Source organism: Myotis brandtii, unplaced genomic scaffold (genome assembly GCF_000412655.1).
Source record: "Myotis brandtii unplaced genomic scaffold, ASM41265v1 scaffold332, whole genome shotgun sequence".
NCBI lineage: Eukaryota > Metazoa > Chordata > Mammalia > Chiroptera > Vespertilionidae > Myotis > Myotis brandtii.
The window spans coordinates 1,846,316-1,870,805 of NW_005362797.1; the positions used below are offsets into that span (position 1 = coordinate 1,846,316).

A 24,490-nucleotide genomic window follows, 5' to 3' on the forward strand; every position below is an offset into this window, starting at 1 on the left:
TTTTGGGAAAAAAAAAAAAAAGAAAAAAAAGAAATACATTTTTCTTATTTAAAAACATTTAACAAAACAATTGCGGTGTTTTTTGGGTTTCCGGAACGGATTAATGTCATTTCAATTCATTGTAATGGTGAAAATTGATTTGACATACGAGTAATTTGAGTTACGAGCTCCGTCATGGAACGAATTAAACTCATAAGTCAAGGCCCCACTGTATTAGCAAACAGCACAGGGAAATTTTTTCTTGAACGTTAGGGAACTAAAGCCTAACTTTGTAGTAATTTTTCAGGTCACAGTTTTCTAAGCTAAATTTTGAGCATCAGTGACGATTAAGTCAGTTATGATTATTATTGCTAGAGAATGTCTTTCAAAATATGAATTATGTTTAAATGTTTGATCTTCACAGATATTTTATCTCCTCTATTTGGGACACTTGTATCTTCAGCACAGGTGAGTTTGCAATTGTTTTTTTTTTGTTTTTTTGGATGAAAGGGGACAGATAATTAGCTCCATGAGAAAATAGGAGTGAGTGATGGGAACCTGTGTGTCAGTCCTGTGCAGGGTCCCTGAGATGGCACATGCCACAGCGCCAGCATGGAACGGGGATGCCACTACCAGTGGGCTCCTGGCTCTGGATGGGGCTACAGGGACTGGCTAAGAAGTCACTTTGAAAAATATTTCAGCCTCAGGGACTTGTTTTGGGAACACTGATAATCTCATGGCACTCTGGTGCGACCCCCAAAGAGCTGTGGGTGGAGAGGTGAAAGCCAAGTCAAGTCTGATTGAGAAAAGTAAGACATCTCCTGCACCTACCCAACAAAAGTGACTAAAAGTTATGGCTGCTTCTTTCTGCATGTGTGGTTGCTCCTGCCCAACAGAGCTGGTCCCTTTGTGTTGACAAATCACTTTAATGCTCCAGAGCAGCCGTGGGCAAACTACGGCCCGCAGGCCGGATCCGTTTGAAATGAATAAAACTAAAAAAAAAAAAAGACCATACCCTTTTATGTAATGATGTTTACTTTGAATTTATATTAGTTCACACAAACACTCCATCCATGCTTTTGTTCCGGCCCTCCGGTCCAGTTTAAGAACCCATTGTGGCCCTCGAGTCAAAAAGTTTGCCCACCCCTGCTCCAGAGTGTCAAGTAAATGGTCAGGAAAAAAGGTCACTTCCCTGAAGAAAGCAAAGCTTTCTGCGCCTTTCATGTTTGGCTTGGCCTCACAATTCTTGGCCTCCAGATAAAACCTCGGGGTGATCAAGTCTCTCTGTCCAGGAGCGGGGTGGAGGACCACTCAGGTGTGGGGAGGAGCCCCCCTGGGCAAGTCCAGTGCAGACCCTGGGGGTTCAGCTGTAATCGTTGTAAGCCTAGTGAACGTCCAGTCCCAAATGCCTGTTTGCAAGGCTAGCTCCTAAGTTGGGCTGAAAGCGGATGGTCTCTTCTAAAAGTCCTTTTTATAATCACCGAGGGGGAAAGGGACACATTTATAAGCCCTTTTGTTTAAATTAATCAGAGATCCCTCAGAAATAGCAAATACAAATGCCGCCAAGCACGCAGACATAATTGCCCTCGAACCTGCTTTCTCACACGCTCCTCCATTGATTCAGACCCCCCTGGGCCATGCGTTCCCTTCAAGGCGTATCGCAGGTTGGTTTATGAGTATTGTGGCAGAACTGTCTGTGCTTATAAATAAAACATGCAGTTCATCATTATTTTAGAGTTTCTTTCAATCAAATAACCACCGAGCTCTCCGTATAGACTTCCTGGCTAAGTCCCCCGTGACTGACTTGCTTTTCTTTCCCCCCATCTAGTTTAACTACTGTTTTGACGTGGACTGGCTCGTAAGACAGTACCCACGAGAGTTCAGGTGAGTCCCCGGGACGCTGGATGGCATTAAAACACAAGATCTGTGCTTCTTAGGCAGCTGCCGGCCATCTTTATTGAACATCTTTGAAACCATCCTGATCATACATTCGGAAAACAGCATTTTTTTTTTCTATTCTAGCTAATCACCTGTATTCCTTATACAGATTTGACCATTTTCCTCCATTTCTCTGTCCAGAAGTAAATCAGGACAACTTCCATCCCACATAGGAGAACTTTGTGTCCAGTGTTAGAGTGAAGGAAAAGAGCACTGCCCTGTCCCCTCCCCCCGCTGCCCAGCCCGGTGAGCATGCCCACACGTGGCCAGCGTGCCATGCATTACTTGGCACATCAACACTGTTCTGAGAATCACTTCCTAAATGATTCTCCTTGTAGTTTGAGTTAATAAAGGGGTCACCCTAGCCGGCTTGGCTCAGTGGATAAAGCATCAGCCTGCGGACTGAAGGGTCCCAGGTTCGATTCCGGCCAAGGGCACATGCCTGGGTTGCGGGCTCAATCCCCAGTGGGGGGCGTGCAGGAGGCAGCCGATCCATGATTCTCTCTCATCATTGATGTTTCTATCTCTCTCTCCTTCTCCCTTCCTCTCTGAAACCAATAAAGAAATATAAAACAAATAAATAAATGAAGGGGTCCCAGGGCCTTCCCTTACTCAGGTGATGGAGGTGATGGGTTTCAGTCTGTCTCCTGGAGTTCCTCAGCCTGGGGTCCAGCAGTACAGACTGAATAGCATCTCACAGTGATGTGCGCCATCCTGGTTTCTAGCACATTTATTTACATGGCAGGCTCCGTAACAGCAAGTGAGGCCGAGGAATGCGCACGCAGGGAGAATGATTGTCAGGTCCTCAGAGTCCTGGGTTCATTTCGGAACCAGATGGTGGAAACCATCATTAACAGTAGGTGAAATGCCATTGACATTTCCCAGGGCGCTGGCACTCAAGGGCTTGTATTTGGCCTGTGACCCATAGCATTCATTTTAGCTGCATGTGACAGAAAACCCAAAATAACGGCAGCTTAAACAAGAAAGAAAAATTTTTTCCAACCTAAGAAGTCCACGAGGTAGACATTTAAGGGCCTGGATTGGGGGCCGTCATGGTTCTCAGAGAATTAGCCCATCCGTCTTTCTGTCCTGCTGCCCCCACATGTGACTTTAGTCCTCAGAGTCACCTTGAGGTCCAGATGGCACCTGGAGCTCCGGATCCCCGGTCTGTGTTCCAGGCGGCAGGAAGGAGAAAGGGGAGAAGGATGAGAGGGCCACGTCCCAGCCGGGCCCCCTCTGAGCGGCCTTCCTGAAGTCCCACTGAACACCTGCTTATATTTCATTGAGCGGCAGTCACAGGACGATGACTGGCTCTGAAAGAGGCTGTAAATGAAGTTTAGCTGAGGACACCCTGTCTGACTACGGTCGGGATTTGTTAGGAAAGGAGAGAACGGACATCAGGAGGCAGCGAGCCGTCTGCATGGGCTCCTGGCCGTAGATGTCCCTGTTCGTTGCACCGGCACCTTTTTTTTATTCGTCCCTTTGCTTCTCAAAGACCTTGAAATCGAATTGCCACACCTTTCAAGTGTTGCCAAAGTATAGACCACAACTCCTTGTGTATCTGTTACGGGTTGAATTGTCTCACCCCAACAAGGATCTGTTGGAGTTCCAACCCCCGCAGTCCCTCAGAATGTGACTTATTTGGAAGTAGCTTTTTGGGGGGATAATCAAATCAAAATGAGGTCATTAAGGGGGGTCTTACTCTAACGTGACTGGTGTCCTCATAAGAAAGAGAAATTTGGACACAGACACATACAGAGCGAAGACACAGGGAGAACACCGCCAGGAGCTAGGACAGGCCTGGAGCAGGCCCTTCCCTCCCAGCCCCACAGGGAACCAACCCTGCTGACACCTTGCTCTCAGCCTTCTTGTTTCCGGAACCAAGAGACAAGTCCTGTTTCTAAGCCCCCGGGTTTGTGGTACTTTATTATGCCCCTCCCCCCAAACAAACTTGTCCAGTACCCCCTGGACTCTCATAACTGATCAGGGGACGGAGGAGTCCTGCCTCCCCACACCCACTCACTGCTCAGTGCTCCTGGGGAACGCCAGCCATCAGGAGCGGTAAGGAGGAGGAAGGACCTAAATGTCAAGTTAAGGCAACATCCGGAATTTACAGAGAGAAATTCTGATCTTAGAGGTTATATTGCCTTATGTCGTCATTCAGATACTGCCCATAGAGGGGCTTTCCAGAAAAACAACCAATGGGAGATGCAGTATATGGAGATTTATTATGGGCAGTTGGCTCAAGAGGAAGAGAACAAATTCTCCCTCCACTTTTTGTTTCTACCTTGGGCTGCCAGTGGACTGGATGAGGCCACCCCCCCCATTGGAGTCCACCCATTCAAAGGCCCCTCTCATCCAGAAACACCCTCACAGACACACCCAGAAATGATGTTTTATATGAACACCCCATGGCCCAGTCAAGTTGACACATAAAATGAACCATCACAGCCTTTTTGTGACGGTTTATGGAACCACTAAATTTGAAGGAGTTAATGCAGATTTAACTTCTGTCAGTAATGGTTAATCTCTTTATTTTTAAGAAAGTCCTGATGATCTGATAACACTAATTATTTCTAGGTGGTAGCTGTTTGAGTTTCTCTTACCTTGTTCTCTGTCTTTTATTTCTAGTTGTACAATAGAAAAAACTTGCGAAGGTGTGGTTTCTTAGTTTTATTTGAACTAATATGTTATAAAGTTCTTGGGGATTAAGTAGCTAGGTGCTTGTACCTGAAGTGCATTTTCTATAATGTTTCTTTTTAGTTGCATGTTGCCCTTCACTATGGTAGAGAATCATTCTGCACCGTGATTGATACATGTGGAAGTAGCTACCTTTGTTCATCTTGCTTGATTGTTCCTTGAATAAAAATCCAATTTTTGTTTTGTTGGGTGTGTTTGTAAAGGTATATTGACTTCTAAGGATTATCTCACTTTGAATTAACCGGAGAAGATCATAGTTCCCTTAAAAGCTTTTTAATCTATTCCTGAAAAGTATTCTCTTTTTTAAAATATATTTTTATTGATTTCAGAGAGGAAGGGAAAAGAAAAAGAGATAGAAACATCAATGATGAGAGAATCATTGATTGGCTGCCTCCTGCACACCCCACACTGGGGATCAAGCCCGCAACCCGGGCATGTGCCCTGACCAGGAATAGAACTGCGACCTCCTGGTTCCTAGGTCAACACTCAGTCACTGAGCCATGCCAGCCAGGCCTGAAGAGTATTCTCATGTTGTCCTTTAGGAATTAAAAAATACAGCATTTTCAGTGTACCTTGGGCTCTGTTTCATTGAAATAGAACCACCTTTAATGAGTCTGCCTGCTGCTGTGGACCTGGGCCTGTTCACTCTTGTGTCCTGGGAGTCCAGTGCAGTACCTAGCACACAGTAGGAGCTTGGTGAATGTAGGCCTGGCAAGGTCCCAACAGCAGGGAAAGAGAAGAGCATCACACTATACAACAGTAATATTGTGTCTTTAATCATATTAACACAGAGCTGACTATGTGCCCTTTGGGACCAAAGAAGATAATTCATAATCGAGGGCTTGCTTGAGTCACAACCCCTCTGAGTCAAAGTAGAGCTTCAGGATCGGACCCCATGAGCCCATTGGAAGGGTAACTGGTCAATGAAGATGAACTGACCTGTCCTGTTAGCCCTGGACTCAGTCTCCACGAAGGCCAGAAGCACGTGTGGGGTGATAGGGAAGCTGGTGTTCCCTCACCAGGCAAGAGTCCCGCTCTGTGAATGATGAATTTCACACATTCTGGCCTCTGCAGGAAGAAGCCGATCCTGCTGGTGCATGGCGACAAGCGAGAAGCTAAGGCTCGCCTGCACGCCGAGGCCAAGCCTTACCAGAACATTTCCCTCTGCCAGGTAAGCTGCTGTTGCCATTATGCTTGGTCTGAGAGTTGGAAGGAAATTTAGACATTTCATCTTTCTAGCTGCCGAGTGCAGGAATCCTCTCTCCCGCATCCCCCACAGGTATTGTCTAGCTTTGGCTTGAATGCTTCCTGAGGTAGCCCTTGTGGTTAGAAAGATTTTTCTTTATGCTGACCTCATATCTCTGTATCAGAGTTCTTCAGGGAAACAACCTATGGGAAACATACACATCTCTGTATGTACGGGGGCTGCTGGCAAGTCCAAAGTCCAGGGAAGAACAGGTGTTGCAGTTTGAGTCCACAGGCAGCCTGGAGACCAAATTTTCTCTTCCTTGAAGGAGTTGGCCTTTTTTTCTCTTGAGGCCTTCACTGATTGGATAAGGCCCACCTACATTGTGGAGGGTCATCTGTTTTAGTCTAACAAATACTTTCGCTGCCACATCTGACCAAATGTCTGGATGTTGTGGCCTAGCTAAGTTGACACATAAAATTAACCATCACAGTCTTCCTCTTCGTGACTTCTACACATGGGTCCTATTTTCCCTCCGGAGCACATGCAATAATTCTCCCCCTAGCATGTGTCAGTGGTTCTTATGTTTGAAGACATCTCCCTTAGTTGTCTCACGTTGTTCAATTGTATTGGATGTACCATGGATCCCCTGTCTCTCCCCAACTTCCAGTCCTCCTCTGGTTGCCACTAGTCAGCCAGCGTGCCTCCCAAAACCTGGGTTTCAGCACTGTGATTCAACCACGCACTTTCTATAGTTGGAATTTGAAAGCATTCCTTTTCCCAGCATATCTGTAGCTCACTTCTACACAGATAAGCCTTAGCTTAGCCATTGCCTAAAATCCAGTTGTTTTGCTTTTGCTTTCCCAAGCAGAAGAGGTTAAACTGTAGTAGGATAGCTCTCATCAGACTAAAAAAAATAACACAGTGATTAAATCAATAGAAATTGAGTTTTTCAGAGACTACTTGTCCTGAGAAGTTTTGGAGACATTGTGGCGTGCCTGATGGTGTGCTCCAGACCGGCCACTAGAGGGCGGAACGAGCTGCAGTCTTTCAAACCTTGTGCAAAGAGCTGTTCAGAAGCTCCCAGATGTAGTCAGAGGTACAGAAGGTTTGTGGCCCCAGCCTGGCCTATTGAAGTACCTTTATGCCTTGTCTGTAAGATGAATTATTGACGTTGATGTCAGTCAAAAAATCTGTGTATGCTAACACTTCTATTTTGTACATGTGGGGCCAGAGGTCAGAGATTGAGGCCTGGGTTCTGTCCCAGCTCTCCGCGTACTAACCGTGTCATCCTGGGCTCATCGCTGAACCTCAGTCCTCCATGGTTAAGTGGGCTGCTGATGCTGTTCTTCATTGGGTTGTCGTACAGGGATGTGGTGCATGTGCACCAAAAAGCGCCCATTAAATATTATCTGTTGAAGTTACTATCAATCTTGATTTTGTGCTTAGACTTGCCCCAAATCAAACAACTTATAACAAAACTAAACTCAAAAGCCAAGTCTCTTGACCATTTCCTTTTCCCAGCTAAATATCAATTTACAGAGTGGCAGTCTTCATTCCAGTTTTGTAATTTTAAAGACATCAAGTACAGTTCCCTGTTCTCTCTTCTGTGGCCAGACAAATGCATGCTTGGCTGTGAGCACCCCACGTGCTGAGTGTGAGAGGATAGTGGAGGGCCACCTGTCCGTTAGTGTCTCCAGGACAGGGCCTGTGTCCTCACCTGTGTGTTCAGTTGCTTCACTGCCTCCAGCAAATGGATCCACCCACCTGTCCTGTGGCTGGTGGGCGGGACTTGTAGCAGTACTGCAGGCACAGGCCCCCTTTCCTACACACTTGAAACACTTTTTCTCACTTACTCCTAACAACACAGAATCCCCTAACAGCACCATCATTTGAAAGAGGAGTAAGATGAAGCACGGAGATTTAAATATTTTTCGAAGTCATGCAAAGTTGTGAGCTAGGATTTGTGTGTTCCTAACTGCTATTTTGACATTTCTATTTTAACTCTTTCCTAGCCAACATCTGGGGCATAGTCTGTTTAACCAAGGTCTTGCTATACTGGGTGTTAGATGAAATGTTTACTTCTCCACTTATGCCTCAGTTATACGTGAAGGTATCATTTTGTAACAAGAAAATTGATTTAATATATTCTTTATTTTCAGTACTTAGGTTATTAATGTAAGAAAACTTCTGTTTTAACATCACAACACAAGTCTTTCTGATGCCACCACACTCAGTGTTTTTTGAATACGCGCTGAAAACTTTTTGCATTTGTTAATTTTGTTTATAAGTCACATTTCTCGTTTTAAAACTTTGCATAGAGTCTCATTTGTTTTTATTAGTTTTTGACAACTAAAGAATTTAGGCTCTTTAACTTCTAATTACTATAATTAAAAGTGCAGAAAGTATTGAATTATTCTGGGTAACTTTTTAAAAAATAAAGGTTTTTAAAAACAAGCCTCACTGGATATTATAAAAGCTGTATTGTTTATGAAAAGCTTGTCCACTAGAGGGCAGTAAAAGCAGTTTAAAAAAAAAAGACCTGAACCGTTTCAAATTTAATTTCCAATAGGTAGGGATATTGAGTTTTTTTTAATAAGTGACTTCTTTTTCATCCTAGGCAAAGTTGGATATTGCATTTGGAACACACCACACGTAAGCAATTTTTATGAACTGGGGAGAGGGTATGGTTTTAATAGATCAAAGGATGCTATTCAGAAAGGCCCTTGAAGGAATTCAGGTGTGATGCTTTTGCTGGGGGCGGGGCGGATGTAGGGGGAGTGCTATCAGTAAGGAATTAGAGCAAGTGGAGTTGTTTTCTAACAGCCTGAAGCTACAATACTTTGAACACAAAAGCCTGAATCCCTGATGCCGTTTCCGCTTTTCTGTTCAGGACATTCGCTGTAGGAGAATAGATCCTGTGGTGTGTGGTCTGTGGTTATGAGTGACTGTACGTGTGTCAGTAACGCACTGTGGATTCCACTACGTTAAAGAGAGTCTTTTATAAGATTCTCAGTTGCATCAAATAGAGAATGTTGTTAGGTCAGCTCCATCCTGTGATTGAGAAAAAAAAAACCATTTTACAAATGTTGTCAACTCAAGAGGCTGATGTCTGTCCCTGCTCAAGACAGCTCAGAAATTTCTTCTAGAATGCTCTTCCGAAGTGTTGCCAACCAGACAGGAAGAACTTGTGTTACTTCCTACTTGGCACGTTGCGCCGATGTCCGCTGGGCTCCTCCTTTAGGTCAGTCCTGCGGCTGTTTCTGCTGAGCCCTTTTACATAATTGGTTCTACAAATGAGAATAAGGACTAGACATGGTTGTCCCTATTTCAGCCTTTTTTTATAAAGCACGTTTCTCTAGGAAGGATTTGTGAAGTGAATGTGACCGAGCCTCATCTGTCTTCTAGACCAGCAGTGGAAATGAGTAGCTAGCGGCTTCCGGCATGTTCCTTCGGGCATCTGTCTGTAGGGCAAAAAGGAATCTCTAGGAGGGAGTGTGAGTCTTTCTGTGATCACCGGTTTCCCGATATTACGGTGCCCTGAAATGAGGGCACACGTTCATCTTTCTCTCTGTCCACGTAAAACTATATTGTCCAGTTTGCTTCAAGAAAAAGGAACCAGAGCTGAAAGAGTTGAGTCATTTCGTAGAGGAGACCTACCGACCCTACGTTATCTGCTCTTCGATGCTCTTGAGTAAATGTTGCAGCATTTACCGACCGTCCCTAATTGGAAGCTGCGGTCTAACAGAGGACAGGGTCTGAGGGCTGTTGAGAGTGGACTCGGGCACCGCAGGATCAGTTGTTGTGTGTGTCACACTAAGCTCACAGGGTGCTAATTCAGGCAAAGGACACAGAATGGCATTGTGTAAGGCGGCTCAGCATCTTCCCTAGACCCCCGGTGCCAGGCTCCTGTGCTGGCCACGCCTTCTGTGCCAGCAGTCAGCATTTCGCGGACAGAGTCGCTCTGTATTCCACATGCTAGCAAGTAGTCACGGAGCCTGTGCCTTTGTCCAGGAGGGCTGGGTGTGCTGGGCCTGGCCAGGGTCTGACACACGGATGTGCAATTGAACCTTCATTGCATAGACCAGAGGCCCCAAGCAGATAAGCAGTTTTCCCTGGGCCAGTGCTGGGGACAGGAGTTTTTGTTTGCTGGCTGCTCCGATGGACTCATTGTTTCCTGTGGTCCATCCTGCCCTCCCCAACACACAGACCACTTGGCAAATTCATTCCTCCTCCTCCCCGCCACCCCCCGGGATTCACCCTTAAATGCCTAAGGGAGTAATTAGGACCTTTCCCACCCACATAGAATGTGTAGTTTGCATTTTGTTAAAATGACAGTCTTGTACGAGATTGAACTCATATCTTGTAATCACTGTTGCTCCTTTTAAAATGTTTTAGAAATTATTCATTAAATATCTATCATATTCTTGAGACACAGCTCTGGGGATATAACGGGTTTGGGACATAATGGGTTTTGTTCTTGCAGCTTTTAGCCTTTTGGTCAGAGAGGCAAGACAAACACATGAGTTAGTAAAGGAGGAAAGCCTTGCAGCTCATGGTGAAGGGGTGGAAACTGCCTCCCCATTCGGGGCAGAGTGGAGCGGCCACAGTAAGTAGGAAGTGGCTTGGAGACGGTGCTCACGTTAGCAGGCCTGTGTGGGCTCTGTGCAGAGCAGCTGGGAATGACCTGATGCAGCCGTCCTGCAGGAGCCCATAGTCCAGTGAGGCACGTTAAGCGTGCTCTGTCCGTGTCTCTGAAGGATGTCGTACACTTCCAGGGTGTCTCTCACAAGGCGTTAGAATGCTAAAGCGTTGCGGTTTCCCCAGAACTAGGAGCAAAGTTAGCTCGCATGGCCCTGAGAATCGTAGGCGGGAAGGAAGGAGCCAGAGCAGCTCCACGTCCAGTTCCCTGTCTACCGGGAGCCAGGTGAACTAACGGACTGACCACAGGATGGCAGGGCAGACCGCTTCCCACTCCCATCCTCAGTCCTCACCCAGATCACACCTCGCCCACTCCTACCCCTGGCATGGTGAAGCCACGTGCAGTGAGAGGACGATCCGCATGTCTGATCCAAACAAGCTCTTCCTCTGGCTCATTCTCTGACCACCGTCTCCCAGCCACAGGCGGTGCAGCTGGAGTGGGAGACGGCGCCCGCTCTGGGTTACCGTGGGCACTGCGTGCTGGCGTCCCATGGAGCCTCTAGGGTGGTGCCTGGCACACGGGCCCTTCACAGGAACAGCTGCAGATTTAGGACGTGTCCCTTTTGCTGCCCCCACAGCTCAGTAGGCAACATGCAGGTCAGCGTTCTTTGAGGGAGACCCTATTTCTTACTCTTCATCCACTTTAAATTGTGACTTGATTGGCATGTGCCATTTTATCTCTGAAAGGATGCAAGCGACTCCCTGGATCTGTCCACGGTTCTGTTTGAGGGACTCACTGACATCCGTGCGTGATTTCCCTGATCAGTGTGCTTAATGGGAATATTTGTAAAACTCGTATCATGGATTCATAGCTGGCTTATTCTTAATGACAGTCAGCTGCCAGTTTGGTAACTGTGCACATAAATTTGCCCAGATTTCAGGGCGCACATGTCATACATGGGAAGATTGGCCCACCAGCTGTCATTTCTGAGCTCTGCATTCATTTACCGTCTGCCAGCTCGTGTCACGTTCTCAGTGTGGCAGGAGCTACATCTCACTCTCTGTCCTTACGTTCTTTTCCGCATCATTTTGTGCTGACTCCATCCTGTCCAAACAGTACCCATGTTGTTGATTTTCCCCCAGTGTGAACTGACTGACGTCAGTGAACGTGAAGTAGCATTTTGGCCTCAATAGAAATAAAAAGTCAGGGCAGCGTTAGTGCCTTGAGGAGTGAGTCTCTGGTTGGGTAGAGAGAGCGCTTAGATTCCTGAAATAATTAGAAAACAAGCAGGAAGCTACAAACCATCCAACAGCAGATGACGAAAGAAAGGAAGGCGTTGAAGGACGAGTGGGAGTGTTTTACACCCACCTCAGTGCACATTGTACTTCATCTCACAGCAACCCTGTGAGGTACGAAGGGCTTCATCCTTCACGTTACAAGTGTAAAAAGAAAAACAAAGTTCGGGGCATGGAATGACAGGGTCGTATGGCTTCTCCCTGGTGGAGACTGGAGCTTAGGTCTTGCAACTTCAGCTGGAAAGCTCTCATTTACACAGTATTCCCTCCCTCTCACTGTTATGAAAGAGAAGTGTGTCTGATGACTAGAGGCCTGGGGCAGCCCCGTGGGGAAGAGAGGACTCAACCAGGACTGATTTGAGTTAATGGAGAAGAAAAAGGGGAGGCTGACCTCAAGCCCAGGGGCCCTGGTGACAAGTGTGGCATCTATGGAGCATGAAGATGAAGCCTCTTTCACACTCTTTTTAACTGCGACCCACAGTAAGAAATACTTTTGAGCCCAGCCAGTGTGGCTCAGTGGTTGATCATCAACCCATGAACCAGGAGTTCACGGTTCGATTCCAGTGTGAGGGCTCGATTCCCAGAAGGGGCGTGCAGGAGACAGCCAATCAGTGATCCTCTCTCATCATTGATGTTTCCATCTCTCTTTCCCTCTCCCTTCCTCTCTGAAATCAATAAAAATATATTTTAAAAAAAAAATTGGACAAGAAGGTCCCTATTGTCCCTAATAGGAACAGATGATGCTGAATAGATAATAAGGGGCCAGTCTGGAAGGGAGGGGTCTGAAGTGTCAGGACTGGCCATGTGGATGGGATGGGGCAAAAGTTCATGGACCACCAAGTACTCAGAGCATTTTGGGAGGTAGTTTTCTACCTACCGCTGAAGCAGACTTTGATAATGTGTAGAAGAAAGGAGGATTATAGTTGTTAAAAGTTTGGGTAATGTAAGAGTTTGAAGAATTCCTTTAGCTATTACATTTGCGTTAGAAAGGTATTACAGTTTTTGAAAGTAATGTTAATGCCTTCTGATGCCTTTTCTGTTTTTAAAGGAAAATGATGCTCCTGCTATACGAAGAAGGCCTCCGGGTGGTCATACACACCTCCAACCTCATCCGTGAAGACTGGCACCAGAAAACGCAAGGGTGCGTAGCTTCTGTTCGCTTTACGGCAGTGACTGTGTGTGCGAAGACAGGGCAAAAGCCAGAACATTTGCTTTATTCTATGGTTTTAATTGTAAAAATCCCACACACAGCATAGAAAAAATACACATGCAGAGAAAAAGATAGCATTCTTTTAGTATCTCCCCTCCAATTTCTCTCTCTTGAGGAACACTTCTCTCAACCAGTGTTAACAGTTTAGCATAATCATCCATGTCTGTCTCTATCATAGATGTACACACAGATAAATATCTACACACGGGTAGGTTTTTATCGTTTTTTATAAAATGGGATCATACACACACTACAGCCAAGTCCATCCAAGTATTCGAGGCAGGAAAGAGGATGCAAAGTGCAAGTTCTGAGCCCATTATTTTTTCAGTAAGACCCAGTGGATAGCCTTCTGGTCTCCACTTCCCCCTGCTCCCACTTGTACGCAGGCTTGCCACTTCCCAGGGGGCATCAGAGGAAAACTTGGGGGTTAGTCAAGTGCTAAAAATTTCCCTCCCCCCAATCCCTGTAGCTTCCCATGAAACACATCTGCACGGGTGTGTTTCATGGGGTTGTGAATCTGAAAGAGAATCCAGCGTGAGATGGTTCGGGCTTAGTTTATATCGCCGACCCTTTGTCCTTGTGCACGGATGCCTGGTCTAGCTTTTTATCTTTTCTCAAGAGGGGTTTGGGTTTAGTTTTAGGGATTAGCCCAAATCAAATTTTAACCATTGTTCTCCCTCCAGGTCAGACCTTCGTTGTGACTAGCTGTAACTCGCCTTTCTTTCATTTAACCCATGTTGTACATCTTTGCCTTCTGGGGGTTAACAGCCTTCTGGGTTAGAAGAAACTCAGGCATTCCTCTAGCAGCGTTTTGGGGTTCAAGAATTCACTGTCATCCTCCCCTACAGACCTTGTCACAGTTCATTGCCCAGCCTGGGCTAGAACCCCTAACGTGGGATGTATTAGCTGACTGAGTCCATGTCCCATTTTTATTCCTTCATTTTAAAAAAAATTTTAAGTTAAAAACATCATTGGCTGGGCAATAGCTTTACATGGTTTAAAACTCAAAAGTAGCAAGGGTGTGGAACTCCCTGCAGCTTCCCTCTCGCCACCCGGATCGGGCACTGTTATCTCGGGTTAGTCCCGGTTCTCCTCCCAAGGCTCTGCAGTCTCATGCAGTGCGTTGTCATCTGCTAAGAAAGACATTTAAAGGCAGTTATCTTGTGTCCCCTTCCTCACGGCCCTGCTGACCCTTTTCTGTATGCAGGTGTCCCTGCTATCCTTTGCAGCCGCCCTTGGTCCACCGTTTAACTTCTCACTTTTAAACTTATTTGTCCCGTGACCATTTTCTCATCTTATTTTGGGAAGTGTGAAATATGCCTCCTCACACCTCAGCATCTGGTTTAGAAAGTCATCATACATCATGATTTTGGGAAGTGTGAAAAATGCCTCGCACCTCAGCATCTGGTTTAGAAAGTCATCATACATCATGGCTCTCACCCAACACCACCCTGTTTTCTTTGGGGGAAAGGATTGATGAAATGAAAGATATCTCTAATATTTCATTTACTGTAGTATTTGAAAGTCTAAGGTTTGTGTTAATCTAATATCATTAAATGTGGTATATACTCATTCCAGGCGCCAGGAATGTGTATGTTATAAAAATACCCCCAAACTACTGTAGCATATACGTCACGATGTGTTTGTTTATTGAAAGTAGATTTGTTTGTACATTTTTCTCAGTATAACTGTTATTCTTTTCCATTTGACTAAAGAGCCACATTGATATAGTCATGGGCACAGTCTTGCTGGGGTTACTACAGGTGGTGTGGGTTTGCTATAACAATTGAGATTAAAACTATTGACTGTTGTCATCACGCCTCAGAAAGCAGTATGTAAGGCGTGGGAAGAAGGTGTGGTGACTGGATGAGAGGGAGCATGGAGCGGGGATTGGATTGGGAGAGGTGGCAGAGGCTAGATCTTACTGGGTCTAAACTCACAGTGTGGTCTTCAAAAATAATTCTGAATGTGATGGAAGCTGTGCGAGTGGCGAGGTCAGATTTATGTTTCGTAAGGATCTCTGCTCACCAGGTGGAGACGCGGTGAGAATTCCCCTCCTCCTCAGGGTGAGTGCAGAGTCAATGCAGAGAGGCCCTGTGACCAGTGGCCTTCCCGGCGGTTAATAGGCATTTCTCTCCCGTTCCAGAATGTGGGTGAGCCCCCTGTACCCACGAATGGCCCATGGCACCCACGGGTCTGGAGAGTCAACAACACATTTCAAAGCCGATCTCATCAGCTACCTGATGGCCTATAACGCTCCTCCCCTCCAGGAGTGGGTAGATGTCATCCACGCCCACGATCTCTCCGAAACCAAGTACGTGCCATCTTCGCGGTTCGGGTGCTCACGGCAGGTGATGCCTGAGAGCCGCACGGGGTCTGGAACGCAGGGTCTTGGAAGGAGGCTGAGTGCGTTCGGCCACCCTTCATGACATGATGAAAGAGGAGGTTGTCGCTGTGCGTCTCCTGGTTCTCTGCCCCTAAAGGGAGTCAGGGACTCTTCCCACGCACCCTCGGCCTCCTGCTGGTCACTCTGCAAGTGAGCGAGGTCTTGGCCTGGCTCCTTCCCCTTGCAGGTGCTCCACCACTAGTGGATGTGCTTGACAGTGAGTTTCAGTATCAGCTACTTCTCTAAGGAAGTAGCCCAAGAAAATGGGTTGGCTCTTGGAACACTTTATGTGTATTTTGTGACTTGGGGTCCATAAATCACATCACTACGTTCTATAATTTACATCTTATATCTCTGTAGCGTTTACCTCATTGGATCAACCCCAGGACGCTTTCAAGGAAATCAGAAAGATAACTGGGGGCACTTTAGGCTTCGGAAGGTAACAGAATTTTTACTATTTTAACTTTTTTTTTAAATTTAATGTGTATTATCTCCCTATTTATTTATTTATTTATTTTTTTCACCATCAAAATAATTGGTTTTATCAGGGTTATCTCCCTTTTTATTTATAATTGTATGTTGTAATGGCAGCATTACAATATATCTAGCACAATTCTGGGCAAATAGTAGGCACATGATAAATTGATTGCCTGATAGTTTTCAGTAATTTTTAAAGTTTTGTTATGCCTGTTCTATAGCTGTAGATTATTCTAAATGGACTTTTAGTTATATATCTTGTAACAGAGAGAATCAGAGATTCCATTTTGTAGCATTTAGTCAGCATATCAAGAACTTTTAACATACAAATTTAACAAAGCAGAATGTAGTGTTGAGTAGAGGCTATAACAATTAGCTATAATGTATTTTGTTTACCAAACCAGTGTCCTTAAAAGAATTGTTACTACAAAAATCACATTTGCTGCTGGTATGAAAATGAACATAGAAAGGTCTTTAACAAAATAAAACAACCAGCAAGTTGAAGATTAATATCTTCTTTATTGCTTTTTAGAAAACAGTTTACTGACCTTCTATAATAATAAAAGCATAATATGCTAATTAGACCAGACATCCTTCCAGATAAAGCCTGGGCTGCGAGGAAAGCCCAGGTCCCGGGTGCAAGAGGGAGGCCGGTCCTGGGATGGGTGGGGGAGTGGAATGGAGGAAGGCCTACTCTTCGGGTCTCTAGTAATAATATAATGTCCCTAAAGTGTCTTTGTTAAAAGCCTTACCTCTTTTCCCATTAATTATTTATGTTATGTAAGAATTCCCCTTGGTTAATGAAAATTTTAGTGTTTGTTTTTTTTTAACTGAGACTACAGCTGAAAGCAGACAGGATCTCACAGCCAACATCTTTATGTCTTTTTTTTTTTTTTTTATTTTTTTTTTTTTTTTTTAGTATTTTTTTATTGATTTCATAGAGGAAGAGAGAGGGAGAGAGAGATAAAACATCAGTGATGAGAGAGAATCCTCGATCAGCTGCCTCCTGCTCGCCTCCTGCTGGGGATTGAGCCCGCCACCCGGGCCTGTGCCCTGCCTGGGTCCTGACCTAGGGAGGTAGATCGCTCTGGCCAAGTGCACCGCGTTGCAGGTAGACACCCACACCTGGGTTCGGGTCCTGACTGTGGCTTTCACTGTCACCCTTTCACAGGTCCTGAAAGAGCACGCCTCGTCCATACCTAAGGCCGAGGCTTGGCCCGTCGTCGGCCAGTTCTCAAGCATTGGCTCCATGGGGGCTGACGAATCCAAATGGTTGTGTGCTGAATTCAAAGAGACCTTGGTGACCCTGGGGAAGGAAAGCAGGGCCCCCGGGAGAAGCGCTGCTCCCCTCCATCTGGTGAGTGCTCCTCCTCCAGAGTCCCTCATCTGCGTTCTCTCGTCCAGGAGAGGAGTCAGTCGGCAGTCAGTCCTCCTCAGTGAGAGGGTTTGATTCAGTGGGTTGAGATGGAAATGGTGGTATTTGTAATCGAGTGGCCCTCGTATCGGGGGTGCTGGTGTGTGTGGTTCGGCCAAAGCTCCGCGTCCGCCACCAGCAAGCAGTGGTCATCCCTTCCAGGTTGTCAAGCCCAGGAAGAGATGTTGGAAAGGCATCGCCTGCAGAATTACGAGCATCATTAGTTACTTAGGCATCTTTGAGTTAATAGTTAAGTTTGCATTCAATTCAATGTTACTGTGACATGTCAGAGGAAAAACTCCAATGAAAGTGTGCTTTTTTATCATCAAACTAGAGGCCCGGTGCACAATTCGTGCACTTGGGGAGGGGGCTGGGGGGTCTCTCAGCCCGGCCTGCGCCCTCTCGCAGTCCGGAGCCATCAGTCGAACATCCTTAGCGCTGCCGCAGAGGCGGGAGAGGCTCCTGCGCCCGCCACTGCGCTCGCCAGCCATGAACCTGGCTCTGGCTGGGCGGTGCTCCCGCTGTGTGAGCAAACTGACCACCAGGGGGCAACTCCTGCATTGAGCATCTGCCCCCTGGTGGTCAGTGCGCATCATAGCGACCGGTCTTTCCACTGTTCGGTCTATTTGCATATTAGCTTTTTATTATATAGGATTAATTACCAGAAATTCTGTTTTTTTTCCTGTAAATGGGAACTTTTTAAAATTTAGAGCACGTTTTATAAGCCTCTCAGTATTTTTAATGGAGATTTCATTTTCTTAAAAACCAATCAGCATTTCTTTTAACAAATAGTTTCTTCAGCATGGTACCTTCCAAGTGTCATTGGGAATTTTTCGTATTTCTTTTTAGATCTATCCTTCTGTGGAAAACGTGCGGACCAGCTTAGAAGGGTATCCAGGTAACTGTTGGGAAGCCTGCCACAATTGTATTTTTTTGTGTATATTTCACAAATGCCCTGGTAAACTTTTAAAAACAAGAAATAAGAATTTTCTCATCCCCCTTGGGATGAGAAAAGTATGGGTTAGGAAATCGGAGATGATGTTTCTCTTAACTGGGTAAGAATCGTGAACACGGGTAACATTGAGCACTAGTTATGTTCCAAAGATGGTGCAGGTGGCAGGTTGTGGATGTTATTTAACCCTCACAGTCACCCTCTGAATGATTGCTCATCTCGTTTCTACCAATAAGGCTGCTCTAGCCTCTGCCACCAACAGATTGGCTGTCCAGGCAAGTCATCCAGATGAAACCAGCTGCCCCTACTGCTCTGTGCCCGTTCAGAACAGTTCCAACATGCCTGGCTCTAATCTTTCTCTCAAGTTCTAGGAGTTCTCATCCTAGTCTGCCCCAACTGTCCTGGTCTGAGGCTGAAACAGAGGCGCTCCACACCTCATCTTGCAGAAGGAGGCTAAGGATGTCTTGCCCTCATGAGGACGGCAGTTTGGGCCAGGATTCTTTCTAACACTTCAAGTCTGTGCTGTTGCAGATATTAAATGAGCACCCGAAACCCCTTTCCTTTGCAGATAGTAAACACTTGCATTTAATACGCATCCCTCAGAAAGGAAGCCCACTGAGAGGACACAGCTAGTGCAAATGCAGACATTTCCTGTCCAAGAAGTGTTTTCTAAGATGAAATAATGGAAGCAGTTTTGTTTTTTTTCCCTTTAACTTTCTCACTGTTGTTTACTATAGATTTTGTTTACTATACTTTTTAATGAAGAGTCCTCAAATTATATTGCATCCGTGTTATTATTTGCTTTATTTTTCTTCTTTCAAAAGCCGGGGGCTCTCTTCCCTACAGCATCCAGACAGCGGAAAAGCAGAACTGGCTTCATGCCTACTTCCAGTAAGTAATTGGCTGAGAATGCTGCTGTTGCTGCTTTAGGAACAAGAGTGTTATTTAAAGAACCTTACATAATATAGCTCAGCTACATATGTTAGTGATAGAAATCATTTTAAACAAGGTTTTGAACTTTATCTTTTGGAATAGGTTTTTAATACCAAAGAGTAAAATTTATCTCCGTGGCATTTCTATTTATATATGGGCACATAAAGAAAACAATAAATAAAAGAACATGTTGAGTAGTTTAGAATTTACATTAGTACCTTTTAGTTCATGCTTCCAGTATGTAAAATACAATCGTTCTCTCTGGAATCCTCACCAGGCATGTGGGGTGGTGTTTGGCTTGTTATGAGAGTTCAGTCTGAGGTTGAATGGACGAGTGAAATGACTGCCCTCTGTCCTCGCTGCAGTAGTCGCACATCTGCCTGCTCCAGGCTGCTCCCAGTGCCAAGCCACTGTTTTGCTAGACAGCCAGAAACGAAGGCAATTTGCATCCCAGTAGCTTTCAGTCTAACCCGGGATGCCATCAGGAGCCTTTCTTTAATGCTTTCTCGGGAGGTGGTTCCTTCCAGAGGGTGTTTCTTCACATGGAGCGCCTCCCAGTATTGTCTGCCTTCCAGTGCATTGCATCATCTGATGATGGGCCTAATCTTGATCAGTCTCTGCAGACAGTCTGTTCTCTCGAGGCCCGTCCTCTGATAAGCAAGAGTTGTCGCCTCGAGATACAGGTCATTTTTCCCCATGGCCCCTGAGTCCTACAATGTTGGAAACTTAGAAACCAAATGCAAGATATGCAAATATCAGTATCTGACTAAAGTATTTCTGACTTATCCTCCTGCTTTTCAACTTTCCATTGTGATATTCATATTGTTTGTATTTTTCCCATTTTGTATTTTGTTTTATCCGCAAACTTACTGATCCTCTACTCAGTAATGCGTGTGGAAGCACAGTTCGAACTTTTAGAAATAGTCCAGCTAGGAGACAAAATGTGAAGACATGCTGCTAAAAGAACAACAGTTTTTGCATGCATGTGGGTATTCATGGCATAGAAGCAGGAGTGTCAGGTGCCAAGAGATGCTTTTTGTGAGTGGAGGTACATTTTTTGTCTACATACCTGCACTCTAAAACGAACATGCATTATTCTGCTGTCTGAACAGAGTTTAAGAAGATACCACAGGTCATATCGAAGAGAACTGTGTGCTCTGGTTTTTAGATAATAAGAATCTGCTTTTCATGCCGTTTGCTAATATTAGGAGGATGACCGATTTGTATTTTCTTATCAGTGATTGTGTCTTTCCTGTCACTAGCAAATGGTCGGCTGAGACGTCTGGCCGCAGCAACGCCATGCCACATATCAAGACGTACATGAGACCCTCTCCAGACTTCAGTCAGATCGCGTGGTTCCTTGTCACAAGGTAAAAGTCCTTACATTCCTGATGGTAGGGATTTTGTATTTCCTGCTCTGAATACTGAATTGTTTCCAAGAGGTGATTTTATGAATTGTCATTAGTTTTTGCTGTGTGTGTGTGTGTGTGTGTTTGTGTGTGTGTGTGTGTGTGTGTGTCTTACATGAGCCTTATTTAAAGGAGGCCCATAACTAATCCCTTTGTAGAGAATGCAGTCATGGCCTGATCTACCCACATAGCATCCCAGCATTATCAAAGGTCCCCTGAGAGACGTAACTCAAATAACAGAACATCTTAGAACCCCAAATGTAAGTGACACCTACCAGCAGCTCCCTTCTTTTTCTTTTTTATTTATTTTTCACTTTTACTTTTTGGTGGTTTGCCCCTCATCTCAAAGTCAGAACATCCCAAACTGAGCTCCTCTGTCTGGCAGATTTCTTTCCCAGCATCCCTCTGCTTTCGTGGCAGCTGCCCACTCTCGTCAGGCTGCAAGCCCACTGTGCTCTTTCCCTGTTCCTCCCTTTGAGAATCTGCAGCACTTACTGCGGTCCTTCCTGGGGGTGCTGGACACGCAGGTGAAACAGTAGGGTTTACATAGTGGGTCTGAGTTGCTCACAATTTCAGGGATGTCAGAAAACAGACACAGAAGTGATGACACCAGAAAGAGATCTGTTCTGTGGTTGAGGTGGGCAAGTGGGTGCTTTGGAAATATCCATCAAAGCCTATTCATCCTTGAAATGTCTCAGACTTTGCTTTTCTCACCCCTGAAATTACCAGGGTAGATATTTATCACCTGGACTTCCGAAATGGTCACCTCTCTGCTGTCCCTCACATGGTTGTCCTCTTCCCAGGCCACCTGTCCTAGTTGTCCATGACCATTTGTCTTTCGCTCACACGGATTTTCCTCATTGTCCTGTGTTCAGCAGCCTCCCCTGCTTCCTATGGACTGAAGCCCAGAGTCCTGGCCACTCCATTCTCACCATTCTATCCTGTACCCCCAACATGTGCTTCCAGAAACAGCCAGGCTGTCCTCCTTGCCCCTGATAGCGTCCTGCCTGCAGCCTGTAGAGTTTCCTCTCCTGATCCCTTGGTTGTCTCTCTCTGCCTGTCCAGTAGCTGCCCAAGGAGTAAGAATTGTGCTCAGGGCTGGTCTCATCTCTTCCTGGAGCTTCGCCAGCCTCTGCTGGTCTCCCTCCTTCAGATCCTGATCCTTCAAGCACACGTGCACTGCTGTCAGCTCCAAACATTCTTCTAAGCACATTGAGCTCTTGCTCTCGCTGACCTCACAGCAGTTCTACAGTGTAGCTGTCAATCCCCGTACAGATAGGGGAACAGAAGCTCAGAGGTTAAACCAGTGCCCAAGAGCCAGGCACACCCTCCAGCACTGTGCCCTGGAGTAGTGACTACCTGAGTCCGGCGGGCGGGCGACTGTTCATCAAATACATGGCCAGGGAAGGCCTGACTGACGTGATCTGAAAGAAGGGAGGGGCCATGTGGACGGGTAGCTGGGGAAAGCGTTCTGGGCAGAGTCAGGAATGTACTCATTGTGTCTGACAAATAAGAGAGCGGTTTTGCTGCAGTGAGTGGGGTGGGAGGGCATGTGTGACCAGAGCCGTGGCTGTGACCAGACTTTGCCTTTTACCTGCTTTAGAGGCAAAATCACTACTGCCTGATGCCTCCTGGGTTTCCTGAAGCTTCGTAGTCACAGGTCTGTGAAAGGCAGCTCTGTGTCAAGGTACTAGATGATTTGAGTAAATTAGAATCAGTGCTTTTTAAGCACTTGTTCCATGAGGCTTTCTGGAATAAGACATGGTTTTAATGTAGTTAGTTGGCTTTAGCTCTCACCTGATAAGGTCAGGCCCACCCCTGGTTTTTCCAAACCATTTGATTAACTTAGTTGGCTGATTGGTAACCTAATCATGGGAAAGAAATCCCATCATGTTGACAACTTATGCTCATGCTGAAGGGAAGGGCTTACACTGGGTTCATACCTTGGAGGCAGGGGTGGGAATTCTGCCTTGCACCGGCCTCATTGGTGTTTACTGTCCATTTTGGTTCATCCATCTTATTCTCCAGCCTTGATTTGAAGTAATTTCTTAATTATTATCTCTATGTTCAAAATTGAGGTTTACTTTCCGTAGTCAAGCAAAACTACCCTTGGATGTACTCAAAAGACTGAACCTCAGGCTCCTAAGGTTGTGTGAGAAATGAAGTTCTATGACTATTTGGAGACAGAGGAGGCAGCTTTATTGGAGTGAGAGAATAACACTAAGTTTTATAAAAGACTAGAGGGCCCGGTGCACGAAATTCGTGTACAGGAGGGGGGGACCTCAACCCAGCCTGCACCCACTCTCAACCCTGGACCCCTCGGGGGATGTCCAACTGCCTGTTTAGGCCCAATCCCGCAGGGATTCCTGTGGGATTGGGCCTTAACCAGCAGTCGGACATCCCTCTCGCAATCCGGGACCGCTGGCTCCTAACCACTTGCCTGCCTGCCTGATCGTCCCTAACCACTCGCCTGCCTGCCTCATCACCCCTAACCACTTGCCTGCCTGCCTCATCGCTTCTAACTGCTCGCCTGCCTGCCTCATCGCCCCTAACCACCTCTGCCTCAGCCCTTGCTGCCGTGGACATGACGGCTGTCCGGTCTAATTAGAGTGTTACACTTTTATTATTATAGATAAGTAGAATTCCAAAAGATCTTTAAAAAAACACTCATCACATATTTCCTACGGTGTGTGCGCAATATCTTATTAGCCTGTCATTTCCTTACCCGTCATCAGTAGAGGGCATTGGCTTCCTGGTCATGGGGGCTTTGTTTTACCCAATTGACATTTCACAGCTGTGAAAACTGGCCACTGAAGATCAGAGACTGAAATCTTATAAAAATGCATATAAAAAATGAATGTGGTTTTTATCTTCCAATTTACTTTTCCTTTAAACACACATAAATCACAGTTTTCCATTTCCTCTCCTTCACTGTATTGTGATTGGGGTGCTGACCGAAAACATTTTTCATAGATCCTGGGATATATTTTATTGTCTAGTTGCCACGTTCCTGAGCATGGTAAAATCTGCACTAAAACCACTTTTAATGACGTTTCCATTTATTGGACTGTCTGCATTAGAAGTTTTTGTTCTCTAAGAGAAAATGAGTTTGTAATTCCCATACTTCTTTTCCTACCAAAATACTCATCCTGATTATTGGTAATTATTTGTTTAATGTCGGTATTTTCTTTCAGACTACCAAATGCAGAGCCTAGTACAGTGCCTGGTCTATAATAGCTCTGAAAATTTTGAATAAATAAATGAATATCCCGTTTAATCTAACTACCACTCATTTTCTAATAACTTCTCAGGTTTTAAGTTTCTGTTTTTCTTTGTTTGCTGTCCAGGACGAGTATGCTTATCCTTTAGGTCCATCTTAAATGTTCCCCTTTGAAACTTTTTCTAGCTCAGAAGACATAAGTCATTGTTTTTTCCTTTGTGTTTATAGCACTTTTTGCTTGGTCCTTTAACATCTTTGTTGGTTCTTATGGGTCCTGTTTCTTCAATATATTACGAGTTGCTTGAGAGCAGGTAGCAGGTCTTACCCATCTTTATATCATCAACATCTAATACTGCGTGGCTCATGCTTAGTGATCAATACATGTTTGAATCAGAGCCCTTTACAACACTGGTTTTTTCAAATAGGTAATATATGCACAAAACAGGAAGAGGGTGTGCAGAGAGAGCCTACCTTCCCTCTCCTGTCCCCAGCCATCTACTTATCAACTTCACACCACACCTATGGATTTTAGGTTTAATAGCTCTAACCCCATCAACATTTTCAAACCGAGGTGTCTCAGAGGGTCATATTATCCAATCAGCCAAGATACTATGGAGGAAAGAAACCCAAGTAGAGTCCAGATGTCCATGTCCTAATTTGGGATTGCCACTAACTAGCAATTTTGGAAAAGTCATTTTTATCATCTGGGCTTTTATCTTACTTGTTAAATGCTCAGAGGAGGGTGATTA

General features: G+C 45.4%; 1 protein-coding gene across 1 annotated transcript in view; it reads left to right on the forward strand.

The window, feature by feature from the left end:
- The window catches only part of TDP1 (tyrosyl-DNA phosphodiesterase 1), a 53,347-nt gene that overhangs the window by 6,529 nt on the left and 22,328 nt on the right, over positions 1-24,490 (forward strand). The window contains exons 3-13 of the mRNA XM_005871186.2: positions 404-447; positions 1,808-1,863; positions 5,692-5,788; positions 8,424-8,458; positions 12,789-12,881; positions 15,097-15,264; positions 15,697-15,775; positions 16,985-17,170; positions 18,077-18,125; positions 19,004-19,070; positions 20,375-20,482. Of these exons, the coding sequence (XP_005871248.1) occupies positions 404-447; positions 1,808-1,863; positions 5,692-5,788; positions 8,424-8,458; positions 12,789-12,881; positions 15,097-15,264; positions 15,697-15,775; positions 16,985-17,170; positions 18,077-18,125; positions 19,004-19,070; positions 20,375-20,482 (982 nt within the window). The remainder of the gene's footprint in view (positions 1-403; positions 448-1,807; positions 1,864-5,691; positions 5,789-8,423; positions 8,459-12,788; positions 12,882-15,096; positions 15,265-15,696; positions 15,776-16,984; positions 17,171-18,076; positions 18,126-19,003; positions 19,071-20,374; positions 20,483-24,490) is intronic.